Genomic DNA, 24,098 nt, shown 5'->3' with positions numbered 1-24,098 from the left:
AACTATAGTTTATGTCTGCCTCCTCCTAGTTCCTTCAGGCAATTCCTCCTTGACTCCATTGGTCTGAAAGGGCCAGTCATATTGGTTCAGTCATGGGCATGGAACTGTCCCAGACCAATCAAAGGCCTCCTCAGAACTTTTCTCCTGGAGTTAGAAGGGGAGGAGTATGCCTATGTTGCTTTTGGATCACACGCTCCAACTGTGGAGCCTGAAGCATGCAGGTAATTTCACTGTCATGTTAAGAGCCAAATGAGAAGCTGCTGGTGGCACGTTTCCCACCGTGTGGAGAGAACTAATCCAGAGGAGACCAAAGCTAACATGCCAGGAGAAGCAGAGGGAAGAGAGACCTGAGTGATGGAGAAAGCCCTGCTGATCCAGGGTCTGGTATACCTGAAGCTGTCACTTCCCCGGACTTACCAGTTACGTGTGGAGGTGGGCAGTCCTGGGTTGGTATGGTGGCTCCATGATCAACAGGGATCCAGGTTCCTTCTGTCTTTCTGCTCTGCAATCCTTAACATATGACTTCTATCCTCATGCGGCAACTGCACTTTTTAGTTGAGGAAGAGACTCTGCAATTTTCTGCAGTCCCCATTATTCCTTAATATTTCCCAGACACTGTGTTCTGTGCCAGTTGTCATTTATTCTCAAGCTTACAGTGTTGTTTTCCTTATGCTCTGCCTACTTCACTTATATACATAACCCACCTAGCCCCTATAGGCTTTGAGAGTATGGCCCCTGATCAAAAGAGAAAGGGGCCTCTACTTAAATGCATCCCTACTGAGCTCAAGCAAGAAGTCTGACCACTCCTTTCTTGTAAAGCTTTAAAAGGAAAAAAAAAGATAGTCCCACCAACAGCAACTTCAGGGTCATGGGACAATGGTGTTATCTACGTACTGTGAAGGATATGAGGTACATCCCACATAATTTTTTACTAGATACAGATGTGCTTTTAAAGTTTGCTAACAGTGATCTTTCTTTTTTAGAGAAGATTTAAGGTCATTCCTAGGATAACATTATTCTCTCTTGCATTCTTGTATGCTTTATAGAATGGGAATAAAAAAGGTCAGAATTACTGGTTAATTCACATAATTTGAAGTCTATTTAAATATATTCCTGAGTGTGTCACATATTTGAACTTCCTCCTTTATGTATAGCAACAACAGAATATTGAAAGTGTAACTCTGAAGCAGACAGAAATTATGGTAAAGCTCTGAACAAAATAGGGAGTAGAGACTAATTGTCATCATTAACATGCAAGTGATTTCACTATTCATGTTAAGTGCCAAAAGGGAGTAGTTAGTCGGCCAACTAGGGCCCTGTGTAAACTTTAGTAAATGTCAATAGCCTCTTGGGAAAGAAAGTCTTACCTTATGATTGGCAAGAGAAGCCTGAAGTTAGGTTTGGGGATGGGGGGTTGTGGGTGATGAGAGAGAATGATCTACCTCCGAGACCATGGCATACTCCTCCAGTAATTCAAGAACAAGCTGTAAACACAAGGGATCTAAGACTAAGCGAGAATTCTAAGTCATAGATGATGTTGCCAGAGATGTGGGATCTGCTACAAGATTTGTAGTGAAGAGAAAAACAGAAGGAATCTAGGCCTTCAGGTGTAGCTGCTAGCCCCAAATGATGGAAAAAAGAAAACCAGCTAAGAAAAAAGTGCTGGAAAGAACCCAGAGACGAATTTGATGCTAGTGTTCATAGCAGTAAGCCGATCCTAGCAGCAGAAAATGGTGTGGCCAATTTTGTAGGAATAGCTCAACCAAACATCCTGTGATTTGGGAGAACAGTTACTGTGAGATATTATGAGCCTATGACACATACTGGGTACCTTGACTAAGGAAATGGCCTTAGAAAAAAACAAGGGATGGATATAAAAAACACTAATGAAGTAATAAGTAGACAAGACGTGACAATTGGCAGTGGGTTAGGTGTGAAGGGAGTAAAAGGCAGGAGTCAAAAACCATTTAATTATTTTAGGCCCGAATAACTAGAAGAATGAAGATACTCTTCATTGAAACAAGGAAACCTGATGGGGAGAATATTTTAAGGGGAAAGGGGATATGTTCAGCTCTAGATAATTTGAGTTTGAGGTGAATATGAAATATTCAAGTGGAAATATCCAGAACATTCAGTAGGAAGTGGGAGATATGAGACTAAAGTTAATGAGAGAGGTCAAGGCTGGGAATTCTAGATTGGGAGTTATCCCTCAGTGATGATAGTGGAAGCTGGAAGAGTAGATGAGATCACTGAGCGAGGTGCTAGGGGACAAAGACTGGCATGTGAGGGTGTCCTTTCCCTTTTTCCTACATATTAATCTTAAATATGTAGACTAAAGATATTCAATTATTGCCTTGAACTGGTGATCATTTATTGCCTGTCGTCTGAGAGACACACACCAGGGATACTTGGTTTTAATTTGAATTTCAAATTAGATTAGTTCAAAAAAAGAAATTTAAATACACAGAGTAAGAATATTTGAATACCAGAAAGTTGCTCCTAACTTGTGTTATAACTAAATCTAGTGTCAGGTACATTAAAATTTAAGATTCCCAGCCAATACTGAGTGAATAGGTAGTCTTATTTTTCCTTAAATCTATTTGCAGTATATTTTTCAAAGAAGAATTATAAGATCATTTCTGAATTTTCTTAATTTTATAGTTTTAACTTAGACAAATGAAATATGCCTTTTCAAATATAGTGTTAAAGAGTTTAGTACACTACGTAATCCAAAATACTGTGCTAATGTTTAATTGTATAAAGAACATTATGCAAATGTTTAACTGAATAAGGAAGTAAGATGTCATTATTAATAATGACTTGTGAATGTAATTAAAAATGAGTAATTAGGAAAAATACCACAGTAATAAAGAGTACATTTCAAAAGTAGTACACTGGGGATATGAAAATAAGCCTTTTATACGTCCTTTACATACCAGTAGAACATACATATGGTGTCCCTGCCTATGAAATTATTTGAAATGAAAACATAGGGATAAAAGGATCATAATGGTCTCCTAACTCCTTTGAGTAATTTTAATATAAAATACGATATTCTATCTATTACACAGATTTGAATAGACTAGGAATCAAATAAAATATATTCCCAGAGGAAGCTATATCTTTTGTAAAGCAGATTGTAATCTTACCCCCCAAAACCACACATTAAAAGGAGTTTTGCTGCATTTTATCAAAGAGGAAAATTTCATTACTACATAGGCATATGCAATCAATAAATATTAGGTGAGTATAAAAGGTGTGGCCTCATCTATCTGAAACTCAGCCCTGAGACTGGACCATTGGGTCAGGGGTCAGAAAGTAAAGTTCCCGGGCTATTCCTTATTTGCTGTCTTCTGGCTCTGAAAAGTCTCAGGCCTCCGGAGGTGATGAATCAACAAAATATTTTGAATGAGTACTATGAGTAGGTGGAACAGGGAAAAGAGAATAACCCAGAGGAATTATTCAATATGGTACCCCCTCTAGTTGAGGACATGACAAAAAACCTGGAATTTACATAATGGTGTCCCGAATCCCCTTTGTCCAGTAACTGCCTCACTCTTCTTATTTGGTTTCTATACATGTGTTCTGCCTCAACCCATTAATAAATGGATTTTGATGTTCATAGTTGTATGAGCAAGTGTTAGCATTAAAAGACCATAGGTTCTGGAGCCAGATAACTTTGAATCCTGGTTCTGCCTCTTACAGCTTTGAAGACTTGGGCAGTTCACTCAACCCCTCTGAGCCTCAGTTTCCTCACCCATAAAATGAAAGTGATAGTAGTACTTACTTGATAGGGTTATTGGAAAGATAAAATATAAACATTTAGAGTAGTACTTGGCATAAATGTTTGTTATTATAATATTATTATTATTGACATAAGAAATGTACTCAATCCATGCAAGTACACACACACGTGACACACACAAGTTATGTTTTGTTGTACGTGATGGTTGGATCCAATAAGTATACTAGCCTAGGCAAACAGGCAGGCAAAAGAATTTTCACTTCAGTCTCAGGGAGTTGAACTTAGAACTTAGAGCTGGTATAGGTCCTCTGGAAAGAGGTAAAATTAAATGTGTGTTTTACTTAGTTTCTCAGTTCTACTGTCGTTTTATTCTCTTTGCCTTTTTGTTCTTTACTGTATTACTCTTTGTGGCTCAATTAAACAGATGCCAATATAGTCATAGAAATATGAAATAGTGCAACACAGTTAGGTTAAAACAATAACAATAAAATTGTAGGAGTAATCTGAACTCAAGCTGGAGCCCAAATCTTAAACTCTACCTGTCTGAAATGGAAATGAAGAATTTTCTTTTTTTTTGCACCTTGGCTGATCATGTTGATCAGATCCACAGGATGATTCAACTTAAGAAGCAAATGGGACCCTAACACATTCCCGTGATGTTTAAGGAAACTGCATTAGGATTACATGTAAACAGATTGACAATTGCTGGACAGAAAGAGTTGAATAAGTCATCCGATTAATCTAATTCTAATATATACGTCTATCTGGAAGTTATTTCCCTTTTTTTCAATTGCTAAATGTAAAAATCAGATAGCTATTCTATTTTTTAAAGTTGGGAGTGGAAAACTGACTTTAAATTGACTGAAAAATGTATAGATTTGACAAAAGGAAGAATCTTAAGATGGTAATTTATGGGAAAATATGGATTTTTTTTCTTTTGAAAATTTTAAGGTTAGTATTGCTCTCTTGGGATGGGTTAGGTACAAATCACCTTAGAATTATAGATTTTTTAAAAGTATATATAGAGACAAAAAGAAAAAATCCAAACCCTGAAATGAATTGATGCTGTAGCTGTGGGATATTACCCTTATTCTATATGTCTTACTCCACCAATCCATTTCAAGTAATTTCTAACCATGTGGGGTAAAGAAGGAGGTGAGTAGGGGAGGGCAGGGTGTCTATGTCAGGGAAAAGATGATAGTATATTGAAAAACATATTTTGCCACTTATAGATATAACTACCATTTGTCTACAAGCTATTTCCACCAAAGAGTCCACGTTGATATCACAGCAAGTGTAGAGGGAATGATTATGTAGAAAATCCTGACTATCACACTTCAAATCTTGTCCAGGAATGCCCTATCTTTCATCCATTAACACTAGCTTAGGCAAAGGATGTCCTGCGTGAACTGAATACAGATAACAACTCAAATCTTGAACACTTCGAGTTAGCTTTGTTTTTCATAAAGGTCTTTATAGCTTCTGGCCTCATTTACCTTTCAAAGAAAAACAAATGAGTTGAGTGTATCATTATAGCTAAGGAATTTAAATTCTTTCAGCATTTAGATAGGAGAAGGCCCAAATTGAGATCAACTTTCACTTGGTACCTAGCGCAGGTAAAAAAGGTGCTAATGAAAAATGATCCATTCAGAGCTGCCATTACTAGAATTATTAGTCTATACCACAAACCAGTGAGAGAAGAAAAATGCGTTGGAAGGGTAATAGTTTTAGAAAGACAGTTCAGAAGTGAAAATTTGAGATAATGTAAAATCTGTTAAATAATCAACAAGCTATAAGAAATTATTTGCTTTATTATTCTGTTAACTATATTCACATAATGCCAAACCAAGAAGTTGAAAATAAGAAAATCTAGCTTATCTACTGGTTATATTAAACAAATATAACTGAATTTTAACATTGTACAGTTATATTCGAATGATGTCTACACATGGAGTTTTGACATATCACAGTCACAGCCTAAATGATATCTTTAAAAACAACTGACCAAAAGAAGTAAAAAAAAAAGAGCATTTATTTTTCCTTATTTTGATAAACCTCTGTGTCTATATTCCTTTGTCTTTATCACATATTGATAAATATATTATAAATAGTGAATTTCAAATTTTAATATAGTTTGATCAGTATCAAAGATTATAGTATAGTTGATTAATATCACATTTTATTAACTGTCTCAGTTCAAAGAATTATTTTTGAAATGTGTTTCAAGTCAGAAAGGCGTGCATTTCTTAGATGAATAATTACTCCAAATACAGATTTTAAAAGCATAAGAATGGGCCGGCCCCGTGGCTTAGCGGTTAAGTGCGCGCGCTCCACTGCTGGCGGCCTGGGTTCGGATCCCGGGTGCGCACCGACGCACCGCTTCTCTGGCCATGCTGAGGCCGCGTCCCACATACAGCAACTAGAAGGATGTGCAACTATGACATACAACAATCTACTGGGGCTTTGGAGGGAAAAAAATAAATAAATAAAATCTTTAAAAAAAAAAATAAATAAAAAAAATAAAAGCATAAGAAAACAGTGAAAAAAGGATGTTGATAATACAGTTAAGCCATTAGCCAATATTTATGGAGAATTTATTCTAAGACACATATAACCTAGAACAAAACTAAAAGCATGTCATATTCTTTTGAGTAAAAGCCCTTAAAATATGTTTATACCCACAATAGGTGGTATAATATCATTATATCTACAATACTACAGACTTTAATAAAAACCCAGTTTATGGGGCTGGCCTGGAGGCATAGTGGTTAAGTTTGTGCGCTCCATTTCAGCGGTCCGGGGTTTGCAGATTCGGATCTTGAGCGCAGACTCATTAAGCTATGCTGTGGCAGCATCCCACATACAAAAAAATAGAGGAGGATGGGCACGGATGTTAGCTCAGGGCCAATCTTCCTCACCAAAAGAAAAAAAAAGCACCAATTTATAAGGTCATTTTCATTCTTTCTTTTAATAAAGATAGTTCTTAGCTTTCCATTCTTAGCACATCAAAAGTAGGAAGATTTGTCTATGTAGCAAACGAACTCAGGAGAAAACTCTTGAATATCTTCTCTGTGGCCTCAATTTCAAGTCAATAGATTAAGTGTCCACATTGTTTGCAACTAAGTCACAGCTGTCCAAATTGCTTCATAAATGTTTAGCAGATTGCTTTATAGCAGGATAACACAGTTTGAACCAGTTTCTTGAATACATCTTGCTGAGAGCTTATCTCATTCAAATGATGAAGGCAGCTGAAGCATGCTATTTGAATCATCCACATTTTGCTCTAATAAAGGAGAACCTTAGAAAGCTCTAGTTGTGATAGGCAACACAGTAAAGCAATTGAAATGTGGATCTTATATTTTACACCATACAAACTGCTTGCATATGTGTGTGTGGCAATAAGATACTTTAAAAATAAAATTTCATTTGGCAAGAGGCTTACAGTTAAACTGTAAAAGCAATACACAGATCATTTGAATTACCAGCATATAAAAATAAATATGCAAATGACTCTAATAGTCTTTTCCGAAATAGCATCTTTAATAGGAAACCCTTCATAAGAATCTTTATAAAGTGACATATTTTAAAGTCGTTTTTATATTTTACAAGTACTTATAACTAGCAGTTCTTATTTTTAATTAGAAAATACACCTCTTTTCAGCCATACCTGAATAAGCTGTATGTATGAACATGAAAAATGGGTACATATATACATTTTCACTATAAATTTAAAAATTATTATCAATCAAACAAGTTCTCATCAAGTACTTCCTACTCATAATGAGCTTTACATATATTAGATGCTGTGGAGATTACAGAAGTCTGGTATAATATTTTTTTCACTCAAGAAGCTTAAAATCTTGAGAAACATAGAGTGAATATAACTGGGTCCTAAGGTGTGTGGTTTACAGACACAACCCCAGTAAACTGGAAGTACTCCACAAATATTGTCAAATAAGTGAATGAATTGTAAAAGCTAAACTTTGTTTTCAATTGATGAGTTTAGAGAATTTAAATTAAATATTTCAGAAACCTTCTATCAATGGTAAGTTTGAGAAGAGGGCTTATCTAAATATCTAGCTCGGAATGTATGTTCCAGTTATCCATAGCTATGTCTATCTACTGCTCCCCTCACCCCTAGAATAAACGAACAGACCAACCATTTGATTATGCTCACAAATTCTATGGTTCAGGACTTTGGACAGGGCATAGCAGGGATTGTTTGTCTCTTTCCATGATGTCTGTGGTCTCAAATACGATGATACCAACAGCTGGTGACTTGAACAGACTGGGGGCTGGAATTGCTGAGACTAGAAGGTCTTTTACCAAGATGGTTTTCCACTCACCTGTCTGGTGCCTGGGCTGGGATGATTTGAAGGCTGGGCTCAGCTGGAACTGTTGACCAGAACACCTACATATAGCTTCTCCCTGATGCTTTGGCTTCTCACACAATAGTGGCTAGGTTCTAAGAAAACTCAAGCTGAGAGGGAGTATTCTAAGAGAGCAATTGTTTTAATGTAGAAAAACTTGCTATGAGTGTAAAAGAATTTATGGTCTTTTTTTTTAAACTGACACAGTGAATATATTTACTCTAGGCCCTAGAGAATCTGATAGTTACAGATTTGGAGCTTGCCTTTTAAAGCCTGAGAAGTAGAACACTTTGCTGATGGCAAAAATCATCCACTAAAAAGTCTATGTGATGAATACTGTGAACTGTCCATCAAAAGCCACCCTGCCACTCTTCTTCCGTAACAGAGTTGTGGCCAGGCCCATAACTAGGCAGAGAGCACATTTCTCAGCCTTGTTTGAAGCTAGGAGTGGTCATATGACTATATTCTCACAATGGAATGGGAGCAGAAATGATTTGTGCTAATCTTGAGGACATATGATCCCCCATGCTCTCGTTTCCTTCCCACATAGGACATATGATCTCCCATGCTCTCGTTTTCTTCCCACAAGGTAGATCATGGAGTTCCTTGACCCAGCTTCAACCATGCAGTTGAGAACAATGGCATGGTGGATGGTAGGGCAGTAAGATAGAAAGCACCTGGGGCCCTGGATGGCCTCAAGGAGTACAGCCAATATGATAAGTTGGATTGCTGACTTCGTGCAACCCTGTGTGTAAGGGAGTAATAGATTTTATGTTCTTTAAACCATAGTGTTCAGTGTCTCTGTTAAAAAAGTTTAGCTTTATCCTAATTCAGATAGTAGATACACATTACTGAATAATAGCTAGGTGCTGAAGAAATGACAGTAGGGAAAGCCACCTCCCTGTTGTCCACCTACCAAACCCTTTAAAATGTTTGGTACCACCAATATTAAGTTCTTTGTACCTACTTATTTATGTTGCCATCTTACAGTTGCAGAATCGTTTTCCTCTAGAGAAAGCACTAGTAGTAAAATGGTCACATATTACATAAATTTTTCATACCCGTATTCCTTTTCAATTTTGACAAGAATGGCCAGAATTTTTCATGTACCACACTAATGTTTCACTTCAAAAGCCCAGAAGCTTGTAATTATTTTGGCATGGTAGTAGATCTCAAACTTTGGAAGCACAGAGATCACATTCCCATATTCACACGTAGAGAAACTACTAATCCAGAATCACCAGAGGCAGCCTTATAGGTTAGAACAGCAGTTCTGAAAGTGTGGTTCAGGGAGTCTGCAAGGTAAGCCTATTTTCACAAAATTATTAAGATATCACTTGCCTTATTTCACTCTTATTCTCCCACACGTGTAAGGGAGAGTTTTTCAGAGGCGATGTGACATGGGATGAGGTCACCACTCTGATGGCTAATGAAAGGTAAAATGTAAGCTTGTATATGCTTATGTTTTAAAAATTCTTCAGTTTTAACTTCTAATACAGTAAAACATCAGAAGATATAACCCTCATAAACAAAAGCTCTTTGGAGCCTTCAATAATTTTTAAGAGTAGGAAGGGATCCTGAGGGCTAGAGTAAAAAGTTTAACTTCTCAATGGTGGTTAAAACATACTTTCTTTTTCATTACTTCAAATACATAAAATTCAAAATGTTACCATTCACTTGATGATTATGTACCAAGCTAGGAAAATGGTATTTTCTGGTATCCCTTTCAGGAGGACATTGTATATTTTGGGGAGAAATTTCCAAATAAGTTATTTGGAATAACAGTTGAGAATCAGCAGGACATGAGCGCGGTCAAACTGTAACAGCCTGGGAAAGGAGCAGGATTTGCTTGTTAATCTACTAAGGATAGAAAAAGAGAGGCAGACCCAATACCAGGGTGAAAGGCATCACATTCTATAGTGTGATCCTTCTGAAATCTTTGGTACCAAGTTAATGAATTCATAAATGCTTGAGGACAGTCATGAGTTGAGCTTCAGGTCCATATCAATATATGCAGAAGCAAGGCATGCAGGCAGCAGGCGAGTGTTGTGGGAGTGTTTGTGGAGGAACAGAGAAGCAGGCAAGCATGTGTAAGTAACCTGCCAGAGAGTCCCAAAAATTGGATGGGGGGAAACAGAGGCCCTTGACTTTAGAGGTTACGAACCTGGGCATTTCAAGGCAAGCTTACCTAATTTTCTGAGGGTGAGGGAGTCCCTAGCTGACAGTTATCCTAAAATAATTCTGTAATACGTACATAAATATACGCACACAATATCTACTCATACTATACTATACTATACTATACTAGGCCATATAAAAAACACATGGACCCTCTCTAGTGGCTTTAAGTCTAGCAGGAGAACATGATTGTATACAATGACTTCAGAAAGAAGAAATTTAAGTGCCCAAAGAGATGTATCAACAAAGTGCTGTGGGAAGGTTCACACTGGGTTTAGTATATACTTATGGTTCATAATTTGTACATTTGTTGGTGTCAGGATCTTTTGGGAATAATAAATAGACTGGATAGAGGAGGAGTCATTAGAAGAGAAGATAGCATTAGCTAAACTATGTTGCTGTCCTACCTACTTCAACCTGATAGCCAGGATAGGTTGGTTCTCACCTTGGCTTAACGTCTTAGGGGCTGTTTGCTTGAGAACACACACACACACACACACACATACACACACACACACACAGATTAACTTAAGCAAAAAGGGAGACTTATTAGGACAATACAGGAAACCCAAGAACAAACAGGGAATAGAGTAGCTGGACTTCCCTGAAGACTGGAGCCAGCAAATGGTAAGACATTAGGAACCAATTCAGCTACATTTCATCCACCATCCTGGGGCCACATAGTCTCTCACCTCTGCTTCTCTGCACATCATTAGATCCCCCTATCTTTTAAATCTATTGGCTTCTCTCCATTTTCAGTGTCATGAGCCTAGGCTAAAATACTATCCTTTTTTGCCTAGAAAACTGAAATGACCTCCTAATTTTTCTCCCCCAATCCACTCTTGCCCAGTTAATAATAATCTGTTGTTCTCTTCATCATGTCCAGAGTGATTTGTTAAAAATGTAAAATCTATTCAATGGTTTTCCATTGCTCCTAAAATAAACATCAAAATCTTAAACATGGTGTGGAACTGAATTACTCTTCACCCACATTCAGAGCCCTTCATTGTAGTATCCCTTCTGTCAGAGGATGCCCTGCCTCTTTTTGCTTTCAGGCATGGCAAAGGTTTGGCTGATGAAAAGTGAAAGAAATGTGAGCATATGCTTTAAGAACCAGTGGGTGATTTACCACTTTTCTTATCGTTCTGCCACAACAATGGTAATATTCCAGATAGAGACTGTTCTGTCGGCCTAACTCCAGAGTGAAGACGACATGAAACAGAGCCATGGTGGGCATGTAGCATGAGACATAAATAAACCTCATTGTAGGCCACCAAGATTTTTGGAATCATTTGTTACTCAGCATAACCTAGCCTATCCTAACTGATACACATGGTCTATAAGCTCCTGCTTATTGCTCCACCTCTTTGCTATAGCCCCACTAGCCTTTCAGTACTTACATAAGACGTTCCCTCTCACTTTAGAACATCTATCAGTGTCATTCTCTTTTCTCGGAAAGTTCTTTAACCCCTTTTTTGCCCAGGTAACATTTACTCACCAGTGAGATCTCAGCTTAAACGTGAGGTACTCAGGAAAGGATTGTGTGACCTGTGTTCACAGTACTCTGAATTCACCTTCTTTGACATATGTCTCTTTAACTAAACTATGAATTCCATGAAGACAGAAACCAGGTATGCCTTGGTAAGCATTATATTCCCAGTGACAGAAAGGAAGGACTTTTTTTCTCTTTCCAAAGAGCAGCTTTTTCTGCATTTTTGTACACATTGCAGAAAACAGCCCTTCTAGCCCTAGAACTACAACACCTCCCCACTCTACGGCCACCAATTGATCAGCATTCCAAATTCTTGGAGACAGAATCTGGTTGGTTAAACTTGGACATGTTCTATCGTGGTCCACTCATAGTTTACTGAAAGATCTCCATCAAGCAGAAGCAACATGGCTAGTACCTGGTGTTACAATCCAGACATTTTTGAGGTCTAACTTCTTACATGTACATTTGTTTAAAAAAAAAAAAAAAGGAAAAAAAATCTTCCATTAGTTTTATTGTTAATATAAATTAGAACATAACTTGAGGTGAACTATACTTAGGATTCCCTAAAAACCTTTGCAAATAGGGACTCAATTCATCTGAATCAACATGATATGGGTTTCCACTAAAATGTGTCTAGTGTGCTTCACTCTAAGTATGTTCCATGTCCTATTACTTTTTTTTTTTTCCCCCTGAACAGAGACTGTGAGCTGGGTAGCAGTTCTTATCTTAAATTAAACTAATTTACTATTTAAACCATCACATTTTCCAGATTATCAAGCAGTTATTGTATTGTCTTGTCCCCCCTCTTGTATTGTACTACTTTCCCCAGCATAACTAATCTCAGAAATAATTTCTATAACTTTAAAAACTTTTTATGTTTATTGCTTATATTTACATGATATATAAAATTAAAATTATTAACAATACTTGTTTTAGCACTAGAAATATGCAAAATTTGAACTGTTTTTCTATGGAAAAAAATTTGAGGGTCTATAATGCTTTGTGTTCAGTTGAAATGAGGATTCTATGTTAAAGTACTATAGAAACATGGTGTAGGTTACAACCAGCACGGGATCAGCAATTAGGAGAGTTAGGTTCTAGTCTCCAACTCTGCGACTAAGTAATAATATTGTCATGCTCCTAATTAGTTAAGTAAATTATAGCTTATTTTCTTCTACCTATAACAAGAGTTATGCCAGGCATTTTAAGTCTCTTCTAGTTCTAAAATTCCGTGGTGCTAAGATGTGAACATTTTCTCTCTTATACCCAAATTTATTTTTAAAAAGAATGCTCATTGACTGTACTTCTCAGGGGTAATTTTTAATTCCATTATTATTAAGCACCTACTATGTGCACATCAGCCATCTCAAATCCATTCTGGAGTAAGGCAAAGCAAAAATAAGTAAAATATATCTGCATGCATTTAATGCCACTGAATTGTATACCTAAAATTGTTGAAATGGTATATTTTTTGTTATATTTCATCACACACACAAAATATATATGTATATATATCTAAATGCAGTGCTCCGCTCACATTCTGTGCCTACCATTTAAAATTGCATTATAGTTGTTTGGACACAAGCCTGTTTCTCCAAAGGACTCAATCACTCCAGGGACAAAGATTCTTTCTTAATCCTAGCTGTAACTCCAGGGCCTAGAACACTGTCTGGCTCCTAGTTACCTGGGAGGGCAATTATATCCTGGCCTTTCCAAGTGTTGTTGTTTCATATATTTTAATTATCTTTTTTTTTTTTTCTGTGAGGAAGATTGGCCTGAGCTAACATCTCCTCTTTTTGCTTTAACATCTGTGACAATCTTCATTTTGCATGCGGGTGGCTGCCACAGCATGCCTTGATGAGTGGTGCAGGTCTGCCCCCAGGGATCCCAACGTTCGAACCCCCAGCGGCTGAAGCAGAGTGCCTGGAATTTAGCCACTAGGCCACCAGGCTGGCCCCTTAATTATCATTTTCAACCAAGGCAACGTATTAAACATAGAAACAGTTGTAAAACTTTAAAATACACACCAGAAAAATTCTTCATCACATATCATGATTTGGAGTTCACAAAATGTGGTCACAGAACTCTACACCTTCAATAAATGTTTGTCAAATTAATGCATGAGATTTGATAAAGACAAAAAGATAAACTTAAGTCGTAGCATCAGCCCAACATGGAGAGTAAGAGAAGTACATAATATTATACTGAAGTATGCCAACTAAGCCCTTCTTCAGGTAGCTAGCTAAATAACCCCTAGCACTTTCTCTCCAAGTAGCTTTTGACAAAGCCATTGTATTTTAGCCTCAAACAGTGAAAAGTTAGGCAGTTGCCTAGAATACCCATTCACTGCTCAAACAAAACAAAAGCTATCTACTGGAGACTTTATTGACATTCTTGAATACTATAGTGTCATTTTTTAAACCTAAACTTACACTACTTAAACTATATGTTACTAATAGGTTAGCTTGGATGTTCATTACACCGAGGAAAGTTGGCTTTTTTCCATACGTGGGCTGATTCCACTCCATCTCCTTCAGTTTAAGTTCAGTTAAAACAATTCAAGAGGCCAGCTAATTAAATTCTAAACTCCAAGTAGAGTTCTGCAGCTCAAACCACAGTAGTTGAACGCTTGGGAAAAGGCATCCTAAAGGCTGTGCGTTAGAAATTGCCAGAGATCGCGAGCCGCTTACATTTCTTGAAAAGTACAGACCACACCCCAGTTTAGCCAGCTGTGCACCTTACTGGTCGGAAAGCCGCCAGCTGAGAGTAGGGGCGAGCAAAACGCGAGATTAATATCTTGGATTGATGGGGACAGGGGAACAATCTGTAAGGTTTGAGTCCCAAAACTCTTTGGGTTGTGCAGGTTAGAAAGGGGCCCGTTTACGTTAGGCCTAAACTTCGGCAAGAAAAGCTAAAGTGGCACTGGGGAAAAAAACAACAGCGAACAGGCTCCCGAGTTCTAGCGTTCACGGTGAGGCCGTTAAACGCATCAGGAAAGCGGGCATGTGTTTTTTTCTTCCTCTTCCCGCCTCCCAAGAGACGCGAGCCCAGTCCTTTCCCCTCGTTTTCACCCCCGCCGGGGCCAATGGCTGCCCCGCCGCCGACGCCGCTCCCGCCCTCGGGGTCCCCTCGGCCCCACCTCCCCCGCCCGGCGGGAGGCGGCGGCCGCGGCCGTCACGTGTCCTGACAGCCGCCAAGTGAGACCGCTTTTGCGACGCGGTGACAGCCAAATGGTGCGACAGCAGGAGCTGCTGCCGCGGCCGCAGCGCCCCGCACCGAGACGCTTGAGGCGGCTCCTGGCGTCGCCCATAGGGAGCGACTAAGAGAGCAGAGTCCGGAGCGGGCGGGCGGGCGGCGGCGGGCTGGCTGCGAGGGCGAGCCCGCTACCAGTGCCCTCGCTCCCCGCCGCTCTCCATGAACCGGGCGGAATAAGCCGCGCCTCCAGCAGGGGCTGCGCCTCCATGAAGCTCTAGTTTTTTTTCTTCCTCTCCCCGCTCCTCACCCCCCACCCGGCTCCCGTCCCGCCTTCCCCCTTCGCCAGCGGCGGCCGCGTCCAGGTGCGGAGTCCAGAGCGGAGCGCAATGGCGTCCAACCCCGAACGGGGGGAGATTCTGCTCACGGAGCTGCAGGTAAGGGCCGCGGCCCGGGCGCCAGGAGCTGGCGGAGGGGAGCGGGAGCAAGCCTGGCGCAGGGTCGGGGGCCGAGGGAAGCCCTGCGGCCGCCGCGCCCCGAGCCCGCTAAGTGCGGAAACTCGGGGATGTCACTCGAGAGCCGCTTCCTTCGGGAGCCGGACCCTGTCCCCCCGCCAGAGCCTGGCCTGCTAGCGCTTTGATTTGACTCTACCTACCAGAGGGACCCGTCTCCGCGGGCTGCCTGCAGCCGGAGTCGGCTCTCCCCCGGTCCCCGGAGCGGCCAGCTCACTGCCCCCTCCCAGGGTGTCAGAGCCGCCCGCGGACGCCCCCTCCCTCCGCCCGCCGGCCCCGCCCCGCCTTTCCTCGTACACCGCTCCTCACCCTCCTTTGAATGACTCCCAGGCTGTTTTCTCGTCCCTCCCCTTCCCCTCGGACTCCGCACAAAGAGCGCCCCCATAACTTCCAGCCCCCAGACAAGTTTTTTTTTTTTTTTTTTTAAAAACGTGTCTCACCAAATGCTTGCTTCACTTTTACCAGCCCTCTTCAGGTGACTGAATTTCTTTCTTCTGCTTTGAGGGCTATTTTCTTTTTTACCAAGGGATAGCTGTGTGGTTCTCAGCTACTCCCTGCTCAGGCAGATCCGGAAGCTCAGATGCTGATGCCTTTCAGACTTTCATTTTCCCTCCCGTTTGAACACCAGAGAAAGAGCTCCAGAAGTTGTTTACAAATAAGAAGGCAGTCGACTAAGGGAAAATGTTGGGCATCACATGCCTGCAGAAGATGGGAACAAAACAGGTCCCTTAATTAGTGAAGCCCATGTCGAGTAGCAATATTATTCTTTCCCATTTCCAGCTAAATATTTGATGATGTAGGCACGATTTTTGTTTTTAGGTCTCTGTGATGTACAGGGGTACCTACGCTACTCTGTTGCGTTTATTTTTCATTACTTTGGAGTGTCCCAGAGATGTTTACATCTGGATTAAAATTTCATGCTTGTTTTTTGACTTAAACTTATTTTGGTTTGTTTAAATATAGTCGTCTTCTAGCTACTCAAAGATTGATATGGGAATTAGGAGAAGAAAAAAAATAGCATACTTAACGTTTCTTTTTGTGTTGGGCAGTTAATTTTTTTAAAAAGACTGAATCTAGACACTCTGAGGGGTTGATTCTTGATGTCGAAACTGAGTCTTGCAACTGCCTCTACATTTTTGGCTGTTTAAATGTATTTTCGATTGATTCCTGTATAAGCTTGGTTTATTGTGTAGTTAGATGTAAGCTTGAAGGCATTGTTATAATTCTTGATATTTCCTCCAAAAAAATACAGATTTCAACAAGGTATACCAATGCGCTGTTGAAAATTTGGAATCCTTTGGAAATGAAAAACTGAATTTCATAGCATTGAACATGTTACTATATAGTATTTTAATTACCCTTAACCTTTTATAAGGAAGTCTTACAGCATACCACATTTGCTAAATGAATGAAATTTATTGTTTTATTAATTTACATGAGCCTTTAAAATGAAGTTTATTTGAGGCACATAGGAAATACTTTCCATTGCCTAGTCTTGAAATATGAAAAGCATACTTTTAATTCTGACTGAGAAAAAGCAATGAAAATGATAGGAGCATTTTTCTTTGAATGGAGTGGCCTCAGAATTATAAAGTATTTGGCATTCTTGTTTGTATTTTATAGAAAGTTGGCATAAAAGACAGTTATTTTGGCACTGGACCTGGAAATATATTTTCATGTGTATTAAAATATAACATTTAGGGACTTTTAATAAGATCAGTTTTGACAATACCAAGGAAGCAAGTCAAAGAATAAATTTTAAACATGAGTATTTTAAAAATGGGACCGAAGTAGGGGAACACCTAATCTGAAGTTAGACTTTTAAATAAACTAAAATGTAACCCCTTCCAGAAAAAGAATAGTTTTTATTAAGTGTTACCTTATAAGCTGTCATGTATATCCAGGACATTTTTCTAGGTGTATTTGATTCCCAGTTCTAATAAAAGTTACTGCATTTAAACTTTATCATGTTTATTAAAATAATTGAGGATATTATTTATATCAGCCCTTAAATGGTGATAAAATTTGCTTCGCCAAGTATATCCATCTTATTAAACATTTTATTATTTCATTGGGTCATGAAACTAGTATATAGTAACCAAGTATTTATCAAACTTGTTTGGAGAACCAGTTTTTAAAAAGATTCTGAGTTATTTGAATTTATGAAATTGAAAAGTTGTTTAATATGAAGTTCTTAATGCTTCTCTGCCATACAGGTTTTAAGTGTTTAAATAGTAATTTATATGGCAAGTTTTAAAATGTGTTTAGTAGTTTAAAATTGTTGCCTTGCCATATCTTGTCTCAGGAATACTTGTCTCACTCTGAAAGTTACATGTTACAACCTACTTTTAATGAAAGTGATATTTATTTAGAAACATTGTATACCCAACATTTTAAAATTATTTTTCAAATTATATTGCAGAATTTGAAATACTTTACTATTTGAGCCGGAATTGGCTTATTAATAACCATTGGTTGCAGAAAGGCAAAACAAAGAAAATCTGAAACCGCAGTACTTTGTCTTGTTAATTACTGTAATATTTCTGTAGAGTAATGTTTCTAACTGTTGCTAGTAATTTAGGCTTATTCAACAAGGAGTCATTAATAAAGTACCTACAGACTTTGATGGCTAGAAGCTTCAATGTGTAAGGAAGAATATTTGCTGTAGCAAAAATAAAAATAGGCTGTTTAAAAATATGAACTTAATTGGCAACTTCTAATTGTTATCTCTTATAACTAACTTGTTCTGTCCTGTTTTTTTTTTTTTTTTTTTTTTTGAAGTATAGTGGGAAACTTAGTGAGATACTTGGTGACGCCAAATAAATTAAAGTTTATTTTCAAGGAAACTGGACTAATGAAAGCTATATAAAGAATCTCAAAATGAAAATGTTGCCTACAACAGTAATTTTATAGAATGCAGACCCAAATATTGAGTAGCATACTAATGAAGTTACCTTGTTAATTATTGGAGATTCATCTTCATCAAAATGCCTAATAAAGTGTTGGGTTGAGAATCTTAAATTCCATTCTCAGCAGAATTTATTTAGGTAGAGGTGACTCGCCCAGGTGGAAGGTTGAGGTAGTTAGCCTTAAATTACAGGGATTCATTTCAAGAAACATTTATTGAGTATCTACCAAAGCTATATTGGAGGATGTAAAGATGACGAGATATGGCTTTCACTTTCTAGAAGAGAGTGCAAATAACATTTATTGATTATTTGCTATGTGTCAGTCGTTGTACTTGGTACCCTATACATCTTATATAATCTTTACAACGATGCAATAAGGTGGGTGTTATTTCCATTTTACAGATGAGGACACTTAGTTCAGGAATGTTAAGTAGATTGTTCATGGTCACACTGTCTAAGTCTGAGTTAGAATTCAGATCTATATGTTTCCCACTACATCATTCTTTAAGCTTCCTCATTTCTGTGGACCCATAAATGTTTCGAATTCCAATGTTATAGATGTGTAAACTTTCTAAAAATTGGCCGAAGATGTAATTAAGCGGAGTTACCTTTAATATAAACTTTATACTGCTTGTTAAGTTCCTGTACAACAAGGAAAAATGATTTCCACATTCTATTTGGTAGTCTGTAACTTAGCAATGCATTATTACTGTGAATAAGGTTTTTTATTTTACAAAGAATAACAGTACAAATAACCTTTTTACAGATTTTCTTCGTTTAACAATTACTCTTTCTGATGAAAGTTGTCAAATATTTCTGCAAAACCTTCCAAAAGATTTTGCATTTCTCTGTAGACTATCTGTAAGACAAACTTTACTTGAAAATTCTAAGCTCATGTGTAACCAAGCTGTGTGTTTGGCACTTAGTAGGTACTCAGTGCTTTGATAAGAAGGCTCTGTTTATTACCTAGGATGAGAAGTGTCTTGACTGTTCTAAGAGACGTTGATTACAATCACTGACATAAGAAATTACTTAGTTTTCTTTAATTTACATTTCCAATCCCTTGTCTCAAAAATATTCCCTTGAAAAGTTCAAAAGGGATTTCTGACTACTTATGTCACACTTCCATACAGCACACAGTTATTTTACCCATTCGATGGGAAATTAGGAGGTGGCATCTGATTTTGCAGTGATACTGGAGAGTAGAAGGTCTCTGTGTTGGAAGGATTAAGATTTTAAAGTGGATTGGAGGAATGTAGACAAGGATGAGAAAGTAGACAGGAGGGGTAATACAGATTTTAACAGTTTTCTCAAGTTATAAACATAACACATGTTCATTGTAGGAAATCTAGAAAATGCAGAAAAGCACATGAGAAAATAAAAGGTACTCATAGTTCTATCACTCAGAGATAACTGACAACCTTTTCCAACTTGTAAGTCCTGTGGCATTTGAGTCCATTTCCTCTTTTTCCTCTCTTTTTAAAAATTGATGTATATTTGACATAGATATGTGTAACTTTAAGGTGTACAACATATTGATTTAATATTTTTTCTCCCTTTATTCCATTTTACTTATTAGAATTTTAAAGAGAAATGAGGTTCATCGAGTTTTAAGATAGAAATAGCTATAGGTTAAGAAAAATTTTTGCCACTGATTTTAGATAAGTGGATCAAACTAGCTTAATTGGCTTTTTTTATCTCAAAATATTTTGATTTAGAGTCAGTACTTTGAGATACAGTTAAGAAGAAAAGTAAGTGGAGAATACAGCGTGGACTTAGTAATAGACAATAATGATACATAGCATCAACTGTGTGAACAATAAATATACAATGTGGTTTTTCAGCTTAAATTTGATTATTGCTGCTCTTATAGAGTGCTGAGTACTTTATTGAATAAGGCATATCCTTAAATAACTTGCCAGATATTTATTGACTACCTAGGTAAGTCTCTGTGCTGAAACTAGTGTTATAAAATTATGGCTCTAAAATGGATCATGTTTTTTGATCATCTCTAATTAGTATAATAGAGATTAGTTCTCGTCTCATACAACTCTTACTATTCACATATGATGAATGTTGAAATAGGGAGAGGTCGGGGCACCTTCTAGGCATTGTCTCTTTACCCCAGGGCTTTGCATCTGAGTCCTTGGGCTTTCCTCTTTCTGCTTTTCACATTTGACAACAATCAGTTTTCATGCCTTTTATCAGGTTTTGCCTAGGTATCCACTTTTTAAACAAACGAGAAGAGTGGAATAGTGATTTATAGAGATGAATATCACTTAAAATAGTATTACTTCCAGAAGCATACATGAAAAGAGTAGTTAATTCTGAATTATTTCCCAGTAAAATGGACTGTGTTGAACAGTTGTCAAATGTCTACTCTATTTCAAAAACCAATATTACTTTAACTACAGTATGACAAAATCATATAACATTTAATATGATTAACTTGATATGCAGCAGAGTTCAAACTTGGCAGCAAGGTTAGAAAGTTGAAAACTAGTTAAAATCTTTAAAAAGATATTTAAAATTTTGAATGGGAAAAACATACTAATGAAAAAGTAACTTCTAATATCGCAGAAATAGAGAACATTTATCTTGATACATGTCTAGTTTCTCTTAATTTTATCTAATGAAATCTTATTTGAAAATAGCTGTATTGTCACATTGAGTTTCTCAATCTCACAAAAATTAAGTTTATGTAATATTATGTACATAAATAGTCTTAAAAGTGAAGAATAGGAAAGCCTGGGAGGAATGTATTTGATGATAATAAATACCTTAGATTTGAGGGTAAATGTTGGTGTTACATTATAAAGATGAACTGATACACAAGAATTGCATAACATATACTGTTACTAGGATTTATCTATTGTAGAAACTTGGCAGTGATAACGTTTTCTAATTGGTTAAAGCTTTACCACCCTCACTCACAAACACCTTAATTTATTGGAAGGTTGTTATGACAGAATTTGGAATTTATTTTAGATTGTAGAAGACATATTTACTACCCGTACATGTGCTGAATATCATGTATTTGGCACGTAGATCATATTGTTTTCCCTTTTCTATAGTTGCTACCTTAGCGATTCTCTAGGGAGGTGTTATTAAACCTTAGGTACACTACATTGGATTGATCATTATCCATCCATCTGTCTATCATTATCATAAGCACCCATGGACCATCATTCACTTCCTACCTCCCCAAAAATGTTAGGAACTTAAATCTACATATGGTTTTTTTCCATTCCTTCCCCCTACGCCCACCTTCTTGTCAGCCAAGGTAATCATCATCTTGAGTCCTGTGTTCATTCTCTTGCTTTCTTTCTATATAATTTTGTTGGATATATAGTTCTAAAAGATATATCTTTTATTTTAGTTGTTCTTATATAATTGTGTTAAATATAGTCTTTCCAAACTTGATTTTTCAGCTATTATTGCTGATTTATCTGTATTATTGTATGTTGCTGTAGTAACTCATTTTAATTGCTGTGTAATATGTCATTGAGTAAACTAATCAACTCTCTCCTTGTTGGATATTTATCCCCTCACTCTCCCTTGTTGGGCATTTCGTTATTTTCTGGTTTTTGTAATTGTGAACAATGCTACTATGGACATTCTGTGCATTTTTCCTGTTGTATATATATAAGAGTTTCTATTAATTATATGCCTAGAGGTAGAATTGCTGCCTCCCAGGGTAGGTGAATGCCCAACACTAGGAGATGATTCCCAGCTTCCAGTGTGGTTGTGCCAATCTCTATTCATATCAGCAATATGTAAGAGATAAAAGATCCTTTGGTTATCTGTCCTTTCTGACATTTGATATTGTCTTTTAATTTTTCCAAATCAAAAGAGTGTAAAATACTATCTCATTATGGTCTTGATTTACATTTTCCTGATCATCATTGATGTAGAATGTTTCTTTTTATGTTAACTGGCCTTTTATGTTTCTTCTTCAATGAAATTCCTGTTCATGTCTCTTGCGTATTTTTCTGTGTTTTTCTTAATTGATTTATAAGAATTTTTTATATTCTTCATGTTAATCCTTTGTGTATGTTATGAATCTCTTCTCTCAGTTTGTAACTTGTCTTTTCACTTTCTTTTGGGGAGTTTGTGGGAGGGACAGTTTTAAATGTTTTATTTACTTTTTTCTGTACATCATTGTGATCATGTATATCGTTGTGATCAGCAAGTGTGCACTTGATATCTATTCTAGATTTAGTATAGAAAGGGTAAAGTTATACAGTTTATGACCCATAGATTCACAAACTGCAAATGAACAACCATGGAAAGTTGTGTAAAATATTGTATCACTTAACACATTCTAGCACTTAGATGTCACTCAGAGTGAATTTAGAAGCAAAGTTATATATGTCACTTTATATGAGTAAATATCTCATCAGCTGCTCGTTTTTCCTAGTCTATATCTCTTCAGTGCAAACTATTTATTATTATTAGTTATTATTAATATTTTATTCTGTTGTTTGAAGGGCAGTGTATTACAAGTATAGAATTATGTGAATTGGTTATTCAGTTATGTGCACAGCTTGTCAATAAAATGCTGGAGTTGGTCAGATTTAATATTGGATACAAAACAGAAAATATTCTTCTCTTGCAGAATTTACTGGTATTGGGCCGGCCCCGTGGCTTGGTGGTTAAGTGCGCGCGCTCCGATGCTGGTGGCCCGGGTTCGGATCCCGGGCGCGCACTGAGGCACCACTTCTCCGTCCATCCTGAGGCCGAGTCCCACATACAGCAACTAGAAGGATGTGCAGCTATGACATACAACTATCTACTGGGGCTTTGGAGGGAAAAAATAAATAAAAAATAAAAAATAAAAAAAATAAATAAAATCTTTAGAATTTACTGGTATTTACAAACCTGAAATCCTAAATGCAATTTTTGTCATTGCTGTGGTATTTTTTTTTTTTTTTTTTGGTGAGGAAGATTGGCCCTAAGCTAACATCTGTGCCAGTCTTCCTTTATTTTGTATGTGGGACGCTGCCAAAGCATGGCTTGTTGATCAGTGTGTAGGTCTGTGCCTGGGATCTGAGCCTGCGAACCCCGGCCTGCTGAAGCAGAGCTTGCAAACTTAACTTCTGCGCCACTGGGCTGGCCCCTACTGTGGTATCTTTTGATGAAAATAATTTAATTTTACTTAAATTCATCAATCTTTTCTTTTATTGTAATTGTGTTTTTTTGTTTTTTTTTTATAATTTTATTTATTTATTTTTTTCCCCCAAAGCTCCAGTAGATAGTTGTATGTCGTGGTTGCACATCCTTCTAGTTGCTATATGTGGGACGCGGCCTCAGCATGGCCGGAGAAGCGGTGCGTTGGTGCGCGCCCGGGATGCGAACCCGGGCCGCCAGCAGCGGAGTGCGCGCACTTAACCACTAAGCCACGGGCCGGCCCCTATTGTAATTGCTTTTTGTTTCAGAACTTGTTCCTTACTCTGAATTAAGAAATTGTTACTTACCTAAAAGATAGTCACCTATATTTTCTACTAAGAGTTTTGAAATTTATTTTTTACATTTAAATCATTACATATGGAGTTAATTTTTGAATATGGAGTAAAATGAAAGTCGGCGTTATTTTTTAATTTTTAAAATATTATTTTGAAGTGTATATCAAATTTATGATGTAAATTTAAAACTAGAACACTTTTCAGTTTTTAGGACAGAAACATTTCTGAATAGTCT

At 37.5% G+C, this 24,098-nt stretch overlaps 1 protein-coding gene and 1 long non-coding RNA gene across 2 annotated transcripts in view; one reads left to right on the top strand and one right to left on the bottom strand.

Annotated features, from left to right (window-relative positions):
• The window catches only part of LOC147918063 (uncharacterized), a 34,916-nt gene extending 19,204 nt beyond the window's left edge, over nucleotides 1-15,712 (bottom strand). The window contains exon 1 of the long non-coding RNA XR_015556121.1: nucleotides 15,633-15,712. This is a non-coding gene — a long non-coding RNA (uncharacterized LOC147918063). The remainder of the gene's footprint in view (nucleotides 1-15,632) is intronic.
• The window catches only part of PKN2 (protein kinase N2), a 130,346-nt gene continuing 121,285 nt past the window's right edge, over nucleotides 15,038-24,098 (top strand). The window contains exon 1 of the mRNA XM_004442905.3: nucleotides 15,038-15,414. Coding sequence (XP_004442962.1) covers nucleotides 15,367-15,414 — 48 coding nt within the window. The 5' untranslated portion in view covers nucleotides 15,038-15,366. The remainder of the gene's footprint in view (nucleotides 15,415-24,098) is intronic.

The sequence above is a fragment of the Ceratotherium simum genome, chromosome 2, assembly GCF_057802395.1.
Source record: "Ceratotherium simum simum isolate JZ-2026a chromosome 2, ASM5780239v1, whole genome shotgun sequence".
NCBI lineage: Eukaryota > Metazoa > Chordata > Mammalia > Perissodactyla > Rhinocerotidae > Ceratotherium > Ceratotherium simum.
The sequence above is the reverse complement of the archived record's forward strand: the minus strand, read 5'-3'. Positions and strand labels throughout refer to the sequence as shown.